At 35.0% G+C, this 20215-nt stretch overlaps 1 protein-coding gene across 8 annotated transcripts in view; it reads left to right on the forward strand.

Annotated features, from left to right (window-relative positions):
* Positions 1-20215, forward strand: part of LOC100029087 (ATP-binding cassette sub-family A member 10) — a 142161-nt gene that overhangs the window by 23127 nt on the left and 98819 nt on the right. For 7 of the 8 annotated variants that reach the window (XM_056817227.1, XM_056817226.1, XM_056817228.1 and 4 more), the window contains 6 exons: positions 563-789; positions 4087-4225; positions 5719-5904; positions 11032-11179; positions 15133-15298; positions 19074-19132. In XM_056817227.1, coding sequence (XP_056673205.1) covers positions 563-789; positions 4087-4225; positions 5719-5904; positions 11032-11179; positions 15133-15298; positions 19074-19132 — 925 coding nt within the window. The remainder of the gene's footprint in view (positions 1-562; positions 790-4086; positions 4226-5718; positions 5905-11031; positions 11180-15132; positions 15299-19073; positions 19133-20215) is intronic. The other variant, XM_007482723.2, reaches the window with a different exon arrangement.

Raw genomic sequence — 20215 nt, forward strand, 5'->3', positions numbered from 1 at the left:
CTATGGTCAAGAAAGGTTAAGTAAATTGCTGAAGGCAGCAGAGTACTGATAAATTCTTAAAAACCAGCTTTCAAAAGAAAATGTTCTTTTATAATCAATCAAACAAAAACTTGAGCAATTGATTTGCATCATTTGCCAAATTCCATTATGTAAATGCTTACATGGAAAATGTAATGGTCATTCCTGGTTTGAGCTGATTTTAGTTCACCTTTGTACCAAGGCCACATAGGTAGTAAGTGGCAGATGTGGGTTCCTCTGACTCTAAACATCACTGAACTTTCCAAGATACCATAGTGCCTTTCATGTCAGCCATGCCACTTGCTGACTATGTGACTTTGATAAGGGCACTTAATCTCTCTAGACCTCAGTCTCTCATCACTGAAATGAAGGAGGGGGAGGAGATTTCCTATGAGATCTCAGCCAGACAATAAATCTGAATACCTGAATCTTTAAGAAATATAGTATCTTTGTGACTACTGAAGAAAAAATTAAAAGATTATTCAATTTCTTGAAATCTTCTACTGTTTAATATAATGATTTTTATTTTAACATTTTAATTTAGATGGCTACAAATCATTCGGTGATGGATATGCTCATGGCGGTATCTGGTATCAACATGAAGACATTACCCTTTATTGCACAAGGAGGATTTTTAAATGAGATCTTTATTTTCTTCTGCATAATTTCTTTTTCACCATTGATATATTTTGCATCATTTAATGTTACAAGAGACAGAAAAAACATTAAAGAGTGGATGACAATGATGGGTCTCCAAAGTTCAGCATTCTGGTAAATTAATCACTTTATGTATGGGTGGCACAAATGAATGAAGTATAGGAACCTGGCCATTTCCAAAACCACAGTTCTTGTCTAGTCAGGCAATACACATACATTAAGCACCTTCTATGAGCTAGGCACTGTGTTAAGCACTGAGGAGACAAAGGAAAGTAAAAGAGGGCACCTCTTCTCAAGGAGCTCACAGTCTAATGGGGGAGACAACATACAAATAACTATGTCCAAAGAAAGCTACAGAGGGTACACTGGAAATCATTATCAGAGGGAAGGCACTAGAATTAAGGGGGATTGTGTACAGATTCCTATAGAAGGTAGGTTTTTATGGGAATATAATACTTATTATATATTATGTTAAATTTTATGTGAAAATATTATCATAATATAATATGATTAATTTAAACTTACTCTGCTTGTTACTTCTTCATGTATTCCTATCATTGGATCAGATGATTCTCTTAGATGTTTGTGGGGTTAGAAACAAGAAATGACAACAGGGTTTTTTCTGCTTCTTTGAAGTGAAAAAGATTCTAATGTTTTCTCCATAGTTTCAGGAACCATGGGAAAGACAAGTCTATATTAAAATGACATAATAGGAAATTAAATATTATGAGAAACTTTGGCTATCAGAGTCAAAGCCGGTCACATTTCCCTCTCAGTGGTCCCTCCTTCAGTACCTCACAATATTATTACATAAGGAAACATTAACTCATAAAAGTAGGCAGGTGGGCAGGCAGATAAAACGCATTTATTAAATCCTTACTGTGTGCACAACCCATTGGTAGGGCACTAGGTTCAATTGTTCCCACTCAGAGGAAACCAAGATAGGTTCATTAGTTTAGAGCTATAAGGGACTTCAGAGGTCACTGAGTCTGAATATTTCATTTTGTAGATGATTAAACTGAGGCCAGAAAAGTAGAGACTTACACAGATCACACAGAGAATAAGTGGCAGAGTCTATAATTTGAATCCAAAGTTCTTTAATTCCAAATCCAATTCTATCTGTCAATATGTGATTATGTATAGTTTAAGAGTCTAAATCTAGTGTAATTCTGGGATTGAACCCAGGTCTTTTTGGCTCTAAGTTTACTGCTCTATCTGATTATTCCTGTTGCCTCTAATCTAGCCCCTTTATTTTACAGATGAAGATACTAAGGCCAAAAGAGGCTAAATGATTTGCCGAACATCACACAGGAAACACATGCCAGACAGGATTTAAATTCACATCCCAGACTCCAAAACCAGGGTTCTTTCCAATGTTGGCAGATAGTGGCAGAACATAAATATATTTACATTCACTGGTGATTCTAGTAGAGTCAAAACATTCATGATTCTGAAACATTTTTCAAAGACAACCTTTTTGAATTAGATTTCTATGTTTCTTCTTATGGAAGTCCCTCCCCCCCCCCTTTCTCCCTAGGGTTTCCTCTGGGGAAGATTTAGAACCTAGGAGTTTTTCTGTTTATTTTCTGAAAAAAAAAATAGCTCTCTAGAGAGGCATCATTGATCTCTGTCTATGGGAAAGATCCAGGAGCACAATCTGGGTAGCTCAAATCACAGTGGGAATGATTCCCTATGGACATCTGGCTCTGGGCTCTGTTTAGTTCAAAGCATGCTCAAAGGTCTATATAAGTTTTTTCTTCTCATGAGTGAAGATTGTTACCATAGAATAGCTAGTCCATTACAGAGGTTGTTGGCATACAGGAAACAACCAACTCAGTAGAAAAACTAGCTCTACCATGATAGTTAATTCAGATATGGTAACCAATTTTTTACTACAAACTGAGAATGTATTGTTATTGGAGTGGCATTGTAAAAAAGTCAATATGACACAATGCCCTACTTTGATACAGTTAATTTGTCTAAAATGTTCTATTGTCATACTCTGCCTAATGTAGTCTGAGCCATTTTGGGACCACATTTTAAAAAGAAAGTAGGAAAACTACTGGAAGGTCTGGGCATAGTGAGAAGAAAATTAGTTTTAGAGTCAAATAACTCAAAGGATCTAGGTTTTTATTCCATGTCTGTCAGTTACTTGGAACTTTGTTTAGTAAAATGAAAAAAAAAAAAACTTCCTACCATTGTGTGACCTCAGCTGGGTCCCTTCACCTCTCCAGAGCTCGGATTTCTTTACTCAGATTTCTTTCACATGTATTTACTTATCAATTTGTCTAGCTAATGCCAATAAGCCAGAACAAATCAGAAACAGAAACAGGTTTTGTTCACCAGCAGTTGATGGGAAATGTGCCATTCACAATTTAGCAAGCAATATTTATACATTATATAAAACAAAGAAAAGAGACAACTTTTCATTTAAATGCAGGTGACCATGCAAAGAAAAATAGTACACTTGTTAAAACTTCTATTTACCACAGGAATTGTCTTCTTGGTATAGTAAATCTAAGAGAATGGACTGTTGGGCCAGACAAAGGAGGAGGACATTCTCAGGACCTTGAAATCTTCTACCTTTATCAGTTGCCTCTTTGTACAAACATGGAGTGAAAAAGAGACCCTGAAGGACAGTAGCTGCCACATCTTGTTTTGTAATTTATGTGAGGTCATAATATAGCAAAATGGTTAATACAGAACAAAATGGAGTCACTTATACTTTTCTAGAAATTAATTTTCAATAACTGCAAATTGAGGGGATTGGATTAGGCCAGAGGTTCTTAATCTTTTTTGAGTCATAGACTCCTTTAGCAATCTGGGAATCCTATGGACCATTTCTCAGAATAATTTTTTAACAAAATTAAGTGCATAGAATTGTGAAAAAAACCAAATATATTGAAATATTCCATAGATTTAGAAACTAGGTGAAAAACTTTCAGGTTAGATGATGTCTAATAATGTCTTTTCCTACTCTAAATGATTGATCACATGCTTCTTTCCAGGTATAAGATTCTATGAAACTATTAAAAAAAGAAGAAAGCATGGAAAATGATGCCTTTTTAGCATAGGTTAGAAATTTGGGGATTGGAAATTGCCTTGAAAAGAGAAAGTTTATGGTTTCTTTCATTGTCTCCTATGCGCAGCATATGAAGTTTTTTTTTTATATATGAGAGGAAATGTTTATTTCCACAGAGAAACAATAAAACAGATTTAAGTAAAAATTATAGAAATTTTGGTTAGCCGTAAGAGAAGTCCCTACTTCTAAGAACAATTTTGGAATCTATTTCTGGCAGTTTCCAAGAGAAAAATTATTTATCTGACCTTGAGAATAGAAGAAGACTATGATGAAGCTCTGTGATTCACTGGCATATTGAATTTTGGAGTAATGCAATGTCTTTGTCTTAGGCTATCCTGGGGTTTGCTGTATGCTGGCTACATCTTGATTATGGCCACATTTCTAGCACTTGTGACATCTACTCATCTTGTCATCATGACTGGTTATTTTGTGTTATTCACCCTATTTCTTCTATATGGTTTGTCTTTGGTAAGTTGCCAAACTACATATTGCTTTCTCTACTTCAGGGCCAACTATTTGACTGGATAATAACATCAACATAGGCTGTTAATGGAGTCCTTTCTTTTTTCTACTTCACATAATAATTAGGAAGCAAGTAATACAACAGTTTCAGATGTGAATTGCTTCAATTCTCTTGTCCATTACATTTTTCCACATTCCTTTCAGAACATGGTAAACAAAATGGTACATGGTACATTTGACAGATCATGACAATGGAAGATCATTTTAGACAGATTATCCAGGCCTGTACATCAATGTATTCCACTGCATCTGGTTGGCTTAAAAATCTTATTGACATTTTCTACATTGTAATTCTAATAATGACATTGTTTGTGATTAAACGTTGATTGCCATTTCTGAATCCAAAATAAACAGTGCTGATTGGTGGATAGGAAGTTGTATTCAGAGGCAGAAAGACTTCAAATGAGAAAAGTCCATATTTATGAGAACTAAATATATGTTTATAGTAATAGAGAGAGAGCCCAATTGGAGGGAACAGGCACAAATACAGTGAGGCTTACCTGTGTCAGGTTGTCATTGTGCAGCTCGAAGAGAGGCAGAATAGACATCTCTAGTCTTCCACCCCCCACCCTCCCTTTATAAGGGAGACTTTAATTCTTTCACAGAAGTTGGAGGCCATGACTAAGTTCTCAGAGAAAAAGGGTACTGGGCTAGGATTATATCTGATTTCAACATTAAATATTATTAGTCTATTGGATATGAGGAGGCTTCATCTAACATCAGATTATTTTATCATTGTGGAGGAAAGGAAAACTATACATTCCATATTTAAGGTTTGACTTCCTTCCCACCAAATATTAGTTCCATAATGAACACATATAGAAAATAGTAACAAAATCCAGATATCCAAATTATAGCAAAACAGGAATGAGAGGAGGTATATATAGAAGAATATACACAGAATGAAGGAGTTCTCCCATTGGGAGCAATATAACTCTGTTTACCCCTGAGAAATGGTCCTAGATCTTACTCAAGGGGAAATTTCCCAAAGTCTTTAGAGTAGTAAGCCAGATAGAAGGACCTGATGGAGATCACCTACTCCTCCTTCCAGAGATGTCTTCTCAAGTTTTCCCAAAGTCGTTTACATTAGGAGCCAGAAATTAGGCTATTCTCTTCCATCTCCACTATTAAAGCTGGAAGCCAGAAGTCCCTAAAGCAACTCAGCTTAAAGTTTGAAGAATCCCAAAAGGGACTGACAGTGAAAAGTTGCAAAGGGGGGCTGCCTAAGAACTGGAGCCCTCTTGCCTCTTTTGCTAACCTTTCCCTGCTCCTGAATTAAGGCAAGGCATTCATTTCCACCAATAAGAAGAGAGTTTTATGTCAATGGGCCTTGGGCTAGGGACTATGCATTAATTTTGTAATATGAAGATCCTTATTTCATTGTACCCCTTCACTACTATCCAAAGACCAGATTGTCAAATAAGGTTATTTTCTTTCAGGTAGCGTTTGCTTTCCTTCTTTGTGTATTGATAAAGAAACCTCTGCTTACTGGATTGATTGCCTTCCTCCTCTCTGTGTTTTGGGGATGTTTGGGATTTGCTACATTATACAAGCAGCTTCCTACATCTTTGGAATGGATTTTAAGTCTCCTTAGCCCCTTTGCCTTTAGTGCTGGCATGGTGCAGGTAAGTCTAATCTGAAATGTGAGACATCTTCATTCTAAAGGTTTGGATGTTTGATAATGCTAGAGCCTTCTAAGTATTAATATTTTCTTGTCAATGTTATTCTGATTTGTTCAAATAATGAGACCACTAAAGAGGGTTCATTATTCATACCAAGCAAGACCTAGCAGTAACCTACACCAGTAGGTCTTAAATGACTTTGTTTGTGACAGTCTTCTTCACTGTGAGAAATCAAGGCATACAAGATGGTTAGATTGGCCACATTAAGGGAAAGCCAAGAGACTTCTGTGCAAATCTTATTTTTAATAAGATAAATCATGTTTTTGTTGAGTTCTTTATGTGTTCAAAGTCTGCTGTTTTGAGATTAGTGAATATGTATTATAGGCTAGATTGTGTGTTGGTGAGGCAGGTATAGTACGTATACATACTATGCATGCATACAATTTATATTAAACAAAATTATTTAAGATTTTTTCTTTTATCTGAGAAAATATAATATTCAAAAATTTATGGTGCACTTAGCAAAACTCATAGCACTGAGCTGCGTGCCAGAACAGGGTCTTTGTAATAGAAGAAGCTGCTGCCTCTTTTTGCACTGTGCAATGAGCATATCCATCCCATCGAGAGCTCGGTTTCTTATATGTATGTCTCAAATAGTCTAGCTTGTGGACTGGAGGCCAAGATTTCTCTAACCAAGCAATCGAATGGGAAGGAATAAGACTTTATTAAATACTTATGGTTTGTCAGTTTATCGTGCTAAGTACTTTACAGATATATCCTTTGGCTTTTACACCAACTTTTGTAGTAGTTGCTGTTGAGATCCCTTTAAAGCTCATTTTCTTGACTTTAATATACTGTGCCACTTAGATGCCTGATGTCTGATGAGAAGTGCTAACGCAGGGCCAGAAGGTATTCTTATTAATAAATTAGTGCATCGCCGTCTTGTTTTCCTGGCCTCTGCCAGTCCAGACAACTAAACTGTCACTAGAATGCTCAATATCTAACTAGTCAAGAGGGATATTTTATGTTGTGGATTATCTACCCTCAACCACCCTTGTTAGGGCAGAGAAAAGACAAAGACTCCAGGACTGTGGGAAGAGTAGTTTATTATGTACAGGCCTGTAGCCTGGAGTCATCTCCCAATAGGCTAAAGCATAGAATGAGTGAAAAAACAGGGTTTATTTCGGTTTTACATATATGCTGGGCCAACGATCAAAGCTGGGAGTAAAGGCAGCTGGTTATTGATAATAGCAAACTAGACATTTGAGGTTACCCAACACCAGACATACTCAAGGTTAAAAACATAGTCAAAAGCAGTATGAACCTGGCGTTCAAGGCCAGGGCATAGTCAGAGAGGGGTGGGGGAGAGGGGGATACATGGGATGAGGCAGCAAGCAGCTTGTGTGCTAGTACTAAAGGGGAACTTTGGCCAGGGAGAGTAAAGAAGTGGGGGAAGAGGGGCTTTGACTCTGAGGCTGTTTTTACAGGCCTTCTTCTTCACCCTCAGTTCTCATCCTCATCCTCATCATTTCTACTCTTTTGGCTAGTGTAAAAATAAGCAACGAACTGATTACAATAAACTGATTAGATACCCTGCTTGCTGTGCTTACAAAGCGAAGTGAAGCTTATAAGTGAACTCTCTTCAGGACCAGGTATAAGTGTGCTAAGGAGACTCTTGTTATATAAAAATAAACTATTTATTGAGAATATAAGGATATAAAAGGATTTCTAATTCTAAGGAATTCTAACTCCACCCAAATAAAGCTCCCTGGTTCTGCAAGGAACTGCTTCTCCTGCTTCCACTGGCTACACTGATCCTTCCTGAACTGACTAACCCAAATTTTCCCTATTCTCTAGTAAACATTATTATAAGAAGTATATAATTCTTAACTTTGTCTCCAAGTTATCAAAATAACAAAGACAACCTCAGCAAGAACCAAGTTAGAGCTCTGAGTATCAACAGACTAGGAGTCCAAATCAAAGATAGGTCTTTCTTTGGTATTCTTAGAGATAAAACAATCTATGAAACAGCAATAGACAGTAACTAGTGTTTCCCAAGTTGGAAAAGAAAATCACTTAGCTCCTTCAGGCTTTCCTCCTCTTTTCCTTCTACCTTCAGGCAGCAAGGAGAGAGAGAAAAGATGTCACCTGCTCCCAGCACTCTGAGAGAGAGCCACTCCCTCAGAGTAACTGTCACACCTAGAGAGAGTAAGTGTCACAGAAAAACCATTACACCTTCCTCATACACTGTCAACATTTGAAACTGACACTATCTCAGATTTGTTTCAAACTTTAATTGTTTCTCAAGCCAACTTCTCTACTTATCTCTAAACTAATAAGACAATGTCTAATATCATCCTTATGCTAGCCAAGGATAATCTGGCCCTGGGTTAAATGTAAATCTTTTGGTTTGGTTTATTATATACCGCTCAAATTATTTTTTTTAAATCTCTTCCTTTCCTAACTGTGTGACCCTGGGTAAGTTACTAAACCTCCATTGCCTAACCCTTACAACTCTCTTGCCTTGGAACCAATATGTAATATTGATTCTAAAAGGGAAGGTAAAAGTTTAAAAAAATCCCTTCCTAACACCTTGAAGTCTGCCTGCCTTGGTCATAGGATTTAACAATTTTATTTCCTGGCTATGTGATTTATTAATACACAATCAGGTAGCAAAAGAAACTCAAATACACAGTGAGACAAAACTTCAAATTGCAGGAGGCATTATTATTGCAGTTTTGGTTAATTTTTCTCTCCCCCCTTCTACTCCTCCTCCCAGCTGGTCTGGGGGGACTGGAAAGGAAATGGATTGAGAGGGTTTAAAAAAAAAACCCAGCAGGAGTTTACTCAGCAGTGTTCTGAGGCAACAAGGGGATTAAAGAAACCATGGCCTCAAACTCTGCTAGTTCTCATCATGACAATTAATGATATTGAGAGTGCCCCAGGTAGTTCCCAGTTTGCTCTGCTTGGCCCTGTTCCTCAGCTCCAGATGTTGTCCATTTCTGTGTCCTCAGATCCTCTACTCCTCTCTTTCTTCCAGTTTATAGCAAGTTCATGAATAGCCTCACAAAGTGATCTCATTTCCGTTCCAGCTTCACTTTCCCCTGCTTGTAATCCCTGGGATAATGTGCCCCTGTCCTGCTTCTTGCCACATGGTAGGAAAAAACCAGAGTCTGGTTGCAAGTTTTTCCTTACTTAAAAAAAAAATCTAAACCATGAAAAGTCTCTAAGCAAGTTTCTCCAAGAGCAAAGGATATAAAAACCAGAGAATTCTTAGAAATTTATGCCCACACATATTTCCTAGCTTACATATGATATCTTTACTATAAGCCTCTTGGGAGATCTTAGAAAGCTTGACTATATTTTGAATTTCTAAGGGTTGATGCTGTGCCACTGGGGGAAAGATGGTTATATGGACATAGGCAAAGAATAAAAAAAGCAGAGCCATCAGTAGGGAGAGTAAGGGGTCCCTAATCATGGTAGTCACCAGAAACAGACCATAGAATTAACTAGACAAGGAGGCTATTGATAAAACTGTGAGGGAGAGAAGAAGCAGAACTCTTAAGAAGTTACTCTTTTTCCAAGTTGCTAGGTGGGACCCTGGAAAAGGGAAACTTCCAAACTTTCTACAGAAATGAAGAGATTGGGGTTGAAATCATTTAGGTAGAGTATTCTGAGAATATTTCAAATCTGTCCCAGTTTAAAAAAAAGTTTAAAAAACAGCTCCTCCTCTGATTCCCCTACTCAGACTCCTCTCTCTACAAACTCCCTCCCTCTCTTCCCCCTCTTCTTGTGAGCTCAGTATGGGCTCCTCAGGGATAGTCATAACTTAAACTGCTAGCCACAGGAGCTGCCTGATTGCTTTTGGGAAAATTCCACCCTTGCTTCCTTTCCTGAGATCACTTCCTGATTGTGATAGGCATAGCTCCAAGTCAGGATCTGAGATTTGAGGGTGATGACCAGAGAATAAGAAACCTGCCTCTTCTCTTTTTATTTTAGGTAGGTCAGAATGAGTCAAACAAGATAAGCAGACAAAGAAAGATTGGGGTTTGGATCCCAGATATTTCATTATCTTCTCATCCCTACTCCCAATATTCTTATCTTCCAAACTTCCATTTTATTTTTGAAGGCAGTACCCTCCTTCTATTCACTCAGATTACTTTGGTGTCACTATTACAGTCACCACTACAACCATGATGATTGTTTTTGGTTTTCACCCATCCAATCAGTTGCCAAATCTTGATGTTTTTAACTCCACAACATCCAAATCTGACCACTTTTTTTTTCTACTGATGTAGACACAATCCTAGTACAGGATCTCATATCCTAATACCTAGATTATTATAATGAATTCGTAATTGGCTTTTCTGTTTCATTCTGCCTTTCCTTTAAGCTAACCTCCTCAGATCTGCTAAACTATGATCATGTTATCTCTATACTCAATAAAATTCAGTGACTTTCTATTTACTCCAGGATCAAATAGTTTAATTTCATCTTTATATTATCCTTTTAAAATATCTACTGTATGTGTTTTACATGTATATTTTTTAGTCCAGTAGTAAGTATATATGTGATTTATTGAAAATAAAAGACAGATATATAAATAATGGAGGAACATGCTTAGAATTATGATGAGATGTGTGAATAAAAAATATTAGGGAACATTATATAGGGATCCCCTGCTTCACAAGGGAGTGGGGACTAAAACCATATTTAAGTTTTACTCACATATAAAATACCCCATGTTGCCCCCAGAAATTTGTGAGAACCCCAAAATGATAGAAAATGAACTAGCCTAATAGATAGTTATGATCTTTCAATTTAAAATCCAATTGCATAAATCATTTGAAAATTAAGCCTGATTAGATGCATAAGATAGGTGATTCTTATATTTGTAGTAATCACTGGAAAAGCCTGCATTGGACTATTAATTTAAATCCTTTCAGGGTTTTTATTTTATCCTCAGTTATTATTTCTTTGGAACACTGACTCAGTGAATTAGGATCACTAATAATGAAAAATTCCCTTTAAATAATCAAAGAAATGGATTGTAAAATCAAAGTATAATTCCTATTACTGATGACTTTAATTTTGTTCTACTCTATTATTATTTTTTTGTTTTCTTTTCAGATTGTCCTCCTGGATTATGATTTAAGAGGAGTTACCTTTCCTGATCCTTCAGGAGACTCATATCTAATCCTAGCAACATTTTCCATATTGCTTTTTGATATTCTTTTGTATTTGGCATTGATGTTGTATTTTGACAAAATCTTGCCTAGTAAGTATGCATATGATTATAATTTAATTTAAATTAATTTTAAAAATTCACTCTCTTTCAAAGTATTTTCTGAAATTTTGATTTTACTTTATATTAAGAACTAGTTTTCATTGCAGTGGGTTGTCACTATCCAAGATAGAATTTTTTGATTTAGATTAGGTTTGATAACCTTAAGGAAATTGCTTGGTTCTTTTAATTATTCCAATACATTTCCTGGAACAAAAGCCCATCTTTTTTAACATCAGTATTCTACTGATAATGTTGTAATAATAATAATAATAATAATGATAATAAATAATAATTGCTAACATATAGCACTTACTACATGCTAGACATTGTGCTAAGTGCCTTATAATTATTATCTCATCTGATTCTCACAACAATCCTAGGAGGTAGATGCTATTATTACCCCTATTTTACATATGAGAAAATTGAGACAAGCAGAGGTTAATTGACTTGCTCAGTCACATAGCTACTTAAAATGTTTAAGGTCAGATTTAAACCCAGATCTTCCTTACTCCAGATCTGTAATTCAATCTACTGCACTCCCTGGCTATTCAATGTTTGTATGACTAGGGTCTGAAGAATTGAAAATGAGCATCATTTAGAGAGCTAAAAAGAGGTTCACAGTAGATAACCAGAGTGATGCATTATAAATCAATTACACAGGAGAACTAGAGTATAAGATACTATCCAATAATTATATGAAGAACTGACTTCTTGATGAGAGTCAGAGATAACTGAAGGACAACTTGCAACTTACACTAATATCTTCTGGTATCTAAAGAAACACAGGAAATTCTCAAATATATTGGGTAGATCCCTTATAGCAAATATATGGAAAGAAAAGAGTCATATAAGGCCATACTAAGATATTATCTGCATCAGATAATCTCTTCACTTTGATGAGATCTTGGTTCTATTTGAACATTTGAAGTGGGAGTCAAAGTTCTGCTGTGAGGTAGAGAAGGTCCAAAGAGGCTGTAGCGTGTTTTGGAGCTGTTTGGGAAGTGGCATTGTCTTCTGCTACCAGAAAATATAAGTTGACATTTTTAGAGCCTGAAATTTTTAAGTATCCATACCTTAGAAGCTCAGTTCAGGATTCAGTTGGGGGAGGGTATCATTTTGGATCTTTGCAAAGTGGTCAATTCAATTCAACTCAACAAGCAACTATTTTAGGCCTCTATAGGCTAGGTACTAGACTAGCTATTGGAAATTTAAAAAAACCTAGATGAAACATCATGCCTTCCCTTAAAACATTTATATTCTCTAGGGTTGATAAAACATCTCTTCAGAAAAGAAAATACAAGGCAATGTGTCTAGTCAACAAATATTTATTAAGCACCTACTACAAAAACTTGTGCTAAGAACTGGGGGTATAAAGAAAGGAAAAAAAAACAGTCCCTATTCTGAAAAGAGACAACAGTTTAAAGGGGGGGGACAACAAAACAATTATGTGCACATAAGATTCATGCAGGATTCATTGTAAATAATCTCTGAGGGAAGACACTGGCATGGAGGGGATTTTTGAAAAGACTTCAAACAGAAAGTGGTATTTTGCCTCTATTAATCTTTAACTAGTCCTGGTGAGATAGTCAAGACTGGCTAAGACATCTTCCCTCTCTCTGCTAGGCTCTTTAGAAAAGAAGTTTAAAGGGAAAGTAACTTAAGAGTCACTGGTGAATACTCCTTTATTAAGCCAAAGGAAAAGGATGTCCAGGCAGCCCTAGTTCTGGAGACATCAGAAATTATCTTTTGTCCTCAACATTTCTCCAGGGGCATATCCCATCCAAGTCCTGAGTAGGAAGATGAAAGCCAAATGTTCCAAAAAAAGATTCAGTGCTGTTATATTTAAAATAGTTGTCTGCCATAAACTGTAAGAGTTAAAATGGTTGAGGTTGTAAACTGTAGTGAGTAAATAGTGGAAGATATAAATTGTAGTAGATATAAGAGTGGGTGAGTAAATTTGTGGCCTCAGAAAATATGTTTTCACCACAGTGTTTTGTTTTAAATCAAATATAAGGTGGTCGCCAGGGAAATATTCCCAATTATGAATATACCCAAGTTAACTGGGTTTTATAGAGATTTTAATTAATAATACAATAAGGAATTAAAGAAAGAGAGAAAGAGAGGAAAAAAGGAATAATGAGAAAAGGATAGACCAGCCCAGGGCAGCACTGGCCAACCCAGGCCTAAGTCTTAAAAGAAAAGATCAGTCAGTCAGGATCACTCACCATAAGATCTGTTCAAGCGAGGATTCTTGGGGACAGAGTCTCCCCAGAGGGAGTTCCAGCCAGAGTCAGCCTTCCTTGAGAGACCTCCTTAGAGATTGTCCTTCAAGAGATTCTTCTCAAGAGACCCTCCTTAGAGCCTGTCTCTCAAGAGCTTTTTCTTTCTCAAGAGATCATCCTCTCAAGAGATTCCTTTTTCTTATATAGGGGGTTTTCTCCTATGTCACCTCCCCTAAGTTCTTCCATCTACCAGTCACAGTAGATGTTTTCCAAAGGACAGCCCATTCTGAATTCACAGCTGAGTCGACTAATCTCTTTAGTAAGTTTGAACCAGAAAAAACACAGCTGAGTTGACTAATCCTTTTAGTAAGTTTTTCACCTTTTTGTCCTGGCAAGTTTACAAGTTGCCTGATCTTTAATAGGTACTTAGCACCCCATTGTATTAATTCTAAAAATAGGCATGGCTTAAAGAACTTTTTGCCTCATTATAAGTATGGGTTTAAGTACTTTCATTGTTTAGCAAGGAGTTTTCTCCCCTAAAGCAGTCCTAAGTACTGGTGGAGTAGGGGTCCTCCCATTTCTGATCCAAGTAGAGTTCTTACATTTTAGATCTAAGTAGCTTCACTGTTTAAAATGGGGAATGGTCTCCAATAGGGAATTGTCCCAATAAAAAATTCCCCAATGGGGAATTTTTAACATTCACAAGTCTGAGAAATTTCAAGATTCACAGTGCCCTGTAAACGGATTAAGCTATATTCATTACAAAACAAACAAACAAAAACCTCCCCTAACCTACTGTACTTTGTTGGATTATTAACTTCAGTGATATGCTTCTTCTTTCCATTGGCTGGAAGCAGCAATCTTCTCATCCTTCAAGATTCTTGTCCTCAGATCCTCCAAAGGGAGTCTTCTCAGTTACTGGAGGATGCCTTCCAGGTGTTTTCTGTGGTGTCATAAAACAAACATCAACACAACAGGACATTCTTTTTGCAGGGGCCATATGTAATGACTGCACAAGAACACTGGTGCCAGAAGTATCTTGATTAGTTTTAACTGTATTTTCTAAACAACTTTCAAACTCCTCAGATATTGTTTTTTTCTGCTTCTTTTATTTTCATTGCCTAATTCTTTTTACATTTGACATTAGTTTTTTCAATAAAAATGTCAGATTATCTTTGAATCCACATCCAGTTTAAATATCCAGATTTTGCTATTCTCTTCCTTTATAATTTTTACATTTTCAATATAAATTAAAAATGTTTTCTCCTAATCTTAGCACTTAGTACCTAATTTTACTAACATTTGCTCTACCTTCTCTGACAAATTCTAAATAGATTTCCTATACTTGCTTCTCTTTTCCTTTTCTTCCAGTAAGTGTGATTTTGGAATTTAAATTTTACAACTCATTTGGGAATGTCTGAAAAGCTCAAGAGGAAGAAAATTATTAATGATTAATGTACATTCTTGTTGGGGCAATTCCATTTTATAAGCATATTAAGAACTATTTGTTGCTTCTTATCAGCATACTTATATTACATTTTAATGTCGATCTAATTTTCCCGTCTTTTTTCAAGAACACTTTATACCAGTTACCCTAAGGAAATATATAAGATCAGAAGAAAAGATTTTTTAAAATATATGTTGTGAAATGTGCTCTCTTAGCATAGGCTGCCTTACTTAGTGTGGTCTGATAAATGCGATATTTAACTCTGTCCTTATCAGATGAATATGGACGTCGAGAATCTCCCTTGTTTTTACTTAAGTCTTCATTTTGGTTCCAAAAGCAAAAGTTTGTTCATGAGGTTCTGGAGAATGAAACCAACCCTGAGTATTACTCTGACTTTTTTGAACCAATATCATCAGAATTCCATGGAAAAGAAGCCATCAGGTAACCAATTTTTAAAGGATACAAATTAGCACCATGGGCTAATAAATTAATCAAAACACTACAGATAATTAGCTTTTGTGAAATATTGAAATAGCCACACTATACATTTTATATTTTCTCCATATTAAATCTCTGACATCATATTATGGTCTTCTTCCACCTCTATTTGAAAGGAAAATTTCTACCCTCAAATGTATGTGTTTCAATATTTAAATTTATAACAGTTGTGTAATAGCTCCAAACACAATTTTACATTTCCCAAGCCTATGTTCCATTTTCTTTCTGTTCAATTTCTGTCTTTTACCTTGGATCTCCTGCTTCCTCTCATTTTTAAAAAATTATTTAATCTTCCCATTTCTTTTTCTAAACTAACTTTTTCCTCTACTTTCTTCCTTTCCAATTTCCCCTTTTAATTTCTTTCTTGAGAGGGATATATAAGAGAGGACATTGAGAAATAGGGGGCCAGCTTAAATTTGAAGGCGATATTGTGGTTGTATATTTTTATTTTATATTTTATTATACATCATTTTTATTTGATTGTCTAAAAATTAAAAATCTTTATTTTTTACATACTACTTTAAGGTGATGAAATATTTTGTTTGGGAGTGTTATCTTTTAAAAGTGCTTTTGTGTAACTCAAATAAGAAACTCTTTTGAGTTATTATTACCCATTTTATACAAATCATGAAACAGAATCTGGTCAGAATGCTCTTTTCATTCACTATGACACAAGGTATTGGATCCTTCTGATCAGTGTTTAAGGGATTATATGAAATTAATCATATCATCTTCTCAGATTAAGACAGGTTTTTAGATTCTAGACTTCTATTCTAAGACTAAATTAATGTTTCTGAGCCTATGAACCTGGTTAGGTTCTTTTCAGCAATGTTAAGTGCCCTCTCAATATTTATCTGTCATTATTTCTGGGGACAGAGAAAAAAACAGGACTACTCCTACCCCCAATATTCTTTCTGAAACTATGAGATCCCTTTGGACATATGACTTAGGAGGCTAAGGTGTTTCTTTACCTCGTGTTTCCTGCATCCCCCAGTTCAGAATTCATCCTTCCTTCCCATCTCTATTGATTCCTCTCCTTTTACTGTCTTCTCCATTGTTTACTCTCAGAAGTGAGTGATTGAATAATATGAGCTTTACACCAAAGATACACTAAAGAAATCTCTGTATATATAGAGACAATGATATAACTACATTAGGCTATTAAACTAGTGACAATAGAGATAACAACATAATGTGGGGAGAATGACTAGAGAAGGATCAAAAGCATAACAGAGAAAGGATAAATGGAAAATACAGAGGGAAGAGTAAAGAGAAAGCCCTATATTTCCTGGAGTCCAAGTTTTCTTAAATATATAAAAGATAAATTTATGTTTCATTTCTTCTTTGAAGCCTTCCAGGACTATTGTAGCCTATAGTAATCTCTTTCTAATGTGAACTAGTGTACTTATTATTTATATTATACCAAGTGAAATGTAAGAATTTAGAACTAAAAATGTACTTTTTATCTTATATCCTCTCATGGGTATAATTGTAAGCTGATTGAGGGCAGGGACCATTTCTCACATTTCTCCTCTATTTCCTAGGATATTTAGCACACATTTTAAGGGAAAAAATAGATACTTCTTTTGTTATATACAAAACTGGCATAGAAATAGGTATAGAGAATTGAGGTTAATAATCCCTTCTTTGGATGAAGTACAACCAGTAGAGTTCTAAGAAATTGGTTCTGGTAACAATTTCTGTTAGCATTTTTATAAATGATATGGAAGTGAAAATTCCCAGTGAGAATTACATGTTGGTTAATAATATTAAACTATTTAAAGGAATGAAATACTATGCCAATGGGGATCATTTGCAAGAATTGTTAAATGATTTAAATGTTTAATGATTTAAAAGGGTAAGATGAACCTTAATGTAGACAAATATAAGATATTACATTTAGAGAAAAATAATACAAATTATATTTAAGCTAATATTTTCTGAGCTAAGAAGACCATTCAGAAGTCACTGATGATTCAGTGAAAGCATACAGAGGATCTGTTGTTGTGGTCAAGATTCCTGGCATTGTATGAAGGACTATTAAATAAAACTTTACCTTATCCTTGTACAGATAAAACTTTACAAAGAAATTTCAGATGCAAGAAATACAGATTTAGAAAAAGGAATGATTAGGATATGATTTATGCATACCATAAACCATTCTTTATATTTGGCACTCTTAAATAGCAAGTCAATAAGTATAATGAACATTTAGATTTAAATTGTTCTGTGAATATGAATGTGTTGAGGAACATTTCTCTTGAATAAATCAATGTACAGTTGTTCAAACAGTAGAATACCTGTAATAAACATATAGCAGAATTAGAAAAGACCAAGAGAAAAGTAATTAAAATGATCAAGAAGAAGAAATAACTTTTATATGAGGATAGAAAACCATCAAATTAGGATTCTTCATTTTAGAAAGATGAAGGGTGATTAAAGACATATCAGACATGAAGGGTATACTGTTCAATAAAATCCTGTTCTGGGGCCTCATTTCACTGTGGAGGGGATTTTGGATTTTCAAAGACTATTCCAGCAAAGGAAAAGATTGGCAAATCTTACCAAGCTGCAAAGACTTCCAATGAAGTAAACTAGAAATGATTGCATTTAAAAAAAAATCTGATCATCAGCCTTGCAAAGTGACAAAAGGCATACTACAAAAAAATTAGTCATTGGATAACAAAAATATTTTGGCCTAAGAAATTAATGAAAAGCATGGAGATGTTTTAATTTGATTTGATGGAGAGAATGGACAATTTGATGAAATCATGCATCTTTTGAAATATGAATGATGAATAAAATGAATGCAGACATACTTGCAAAATTATGAAACACTAGAATTACAGTTACTTTCTTTAATCCTAAAATGATTTAAAAGTGACTATAACAATCCTACTTTGCCTGACAAGTAGTAAATATGTGAGCTCATTTGGATTAGATGATCTATGAGGTCCCTATTAGCTCTAAATTTATGAGTCATTGAACTCCAAAACGTTTTTAGCAAGATTTGCATTTTTCAGTCCTAGAAAGTGACTGGTAACTAAAAATGAGAATTCTAATGAGTACAAAGTCTGAGTCTAAGACAATCTCTTCCATAAACAAATAAGTAAAACTCATATGGAAAAAGATTCCCTGAAAGAACTCAAATGGTTATATCTTCATATGTAAATAATGGTAATTTCTAGATGGATAAGGATGAGCCCCCACCTGCAAGAGAACTGCTTGCCCTAATTACTCAAGGACATTTAAGGTCAAGAGAGCTTCATCCCTAGGTTTGGCGAGTTTTTACCGTTATGTTGGAGCCAACTAGAATAGGCTCTAGTGAACCAATTGTTGAATTTTCTGCATAAGCATTTACACATTAGAAATTGTCAATCATTACAAATCAGAGCTGATTTATGAAGGTGATAAAGAAAATGTCAATAATGTATATTAAAAATTTTAGTGTATCATGTACATTTTACTTTCAAATAGCACACATATCTAACACATAAAAAATGACTAAAATGGTATAAATTTCAGATCGGGGAAGAAATCTAAATAAGTCTTGGAGAAGGCTTATTTTGGAGTTTGCAAACCTTGCTGCAGAATCCTTTAAAATAAAGCATGTGGGAAACACATCATTTATTTACTCTGCCTATATCTTAGGTCAACTCTGAACTCTGTTAATATATATTTATATGTGATGACAAAATATCATACATATTTCTTTCAGAATCAGAAACATTCGAAAAGAATTTAAAGGGAAGCTTAAAAAAGTAGAAGCTTTGAAAGGTAAAGAGCAAAATTTCATTATCTATAGTGTTATATTAAGAGTTGATTGCTTTCTTGGATTCAATTTCTCTTGATGAGAAATAGTACAGACATCACAAATATAAATCCTCATCACAACACATACATATATGTGTATACATATATGTAGATATAAACATAGGTATATCCCCAAGATTAATGCATTCTATCCAATTTGTCATGGTTAGAAGAAGAATGTTTTAAGGACATCTCTGAAATAGATGACCTAAGTAGAACATAAAATTCTGTACACCCTTTAGGTTTCCTGGGACTTCATGGCATTCTGAAACTTCATAGCTATCTTTTTACCTAATTGCCCTTCCTTTCTGGATCATATTATAGCTTATCTGAAGAATTTTTAACTCCCTTCTAGTTTCTTTCTGGCAGCTTGATGGTATAGCACCGTGTTGGTGAACCTATGGCACACATGCCAGAGGGGGCTGCTCCCCTCCCCCTCTCCATGTGCCTGAGGACATTTCTCATATGACTTGCTCCTCTGCCTAGCTGGGGAATAGAAGTATTTCCTCCCTCCCCTGTCTGGGATAAGGGGTGGCTCATATGTGATATAATGGTTGCAATTTGAGTACTTGCTCTCTAAAAGGTTTGCCATCACTGGTACAGTGTATAGTGTATATGTCTTAGAATCATTAAGGCTTAAAAAAAAAACCATTTGGGTTTATATCTTCTGGCAAGGAAATGCTACATGACTACTATGCATTCTGCCTACCACTTACTAGCTCTGTAGACTTTATCTAACTTCTATCTACCTCAATTTCTTCATATGTAAAATAGGGGTAATAATACCATCTACCTGTTAGGATTGCTATGATAATCAAATGAAATAACATGTGAAAAGTATTTTATAAACCTCAAAGTGTTATATAAATATTAAATTATCATTATTACATATAATTCTATCAATAGAACTATAATTTATATAATAGAAGATACATAGATATAATTAGATTATATATCAAAATATTAACAAACTTCTAAACAGTGCTTTTTATATGAATATTTATTTATACCACACATTATGCTAAGTGCTTTATAAATATTATCTCA

This window comes from Monodelphis domestica, chromosome 2, assembly GCF_027887165.1.
Source record: "Monodelphis domestica isolate mMonDom1 chromosome 2, mMonDom1.pri, whole genome shotgun sequence".
Classification (NCBI taxonomy): Eukaryota; Metazoa; Chordata; class Mammalia; order Didelphimorphia; family Didelphidae; genus Monodelphis; species Monodelphis domestica.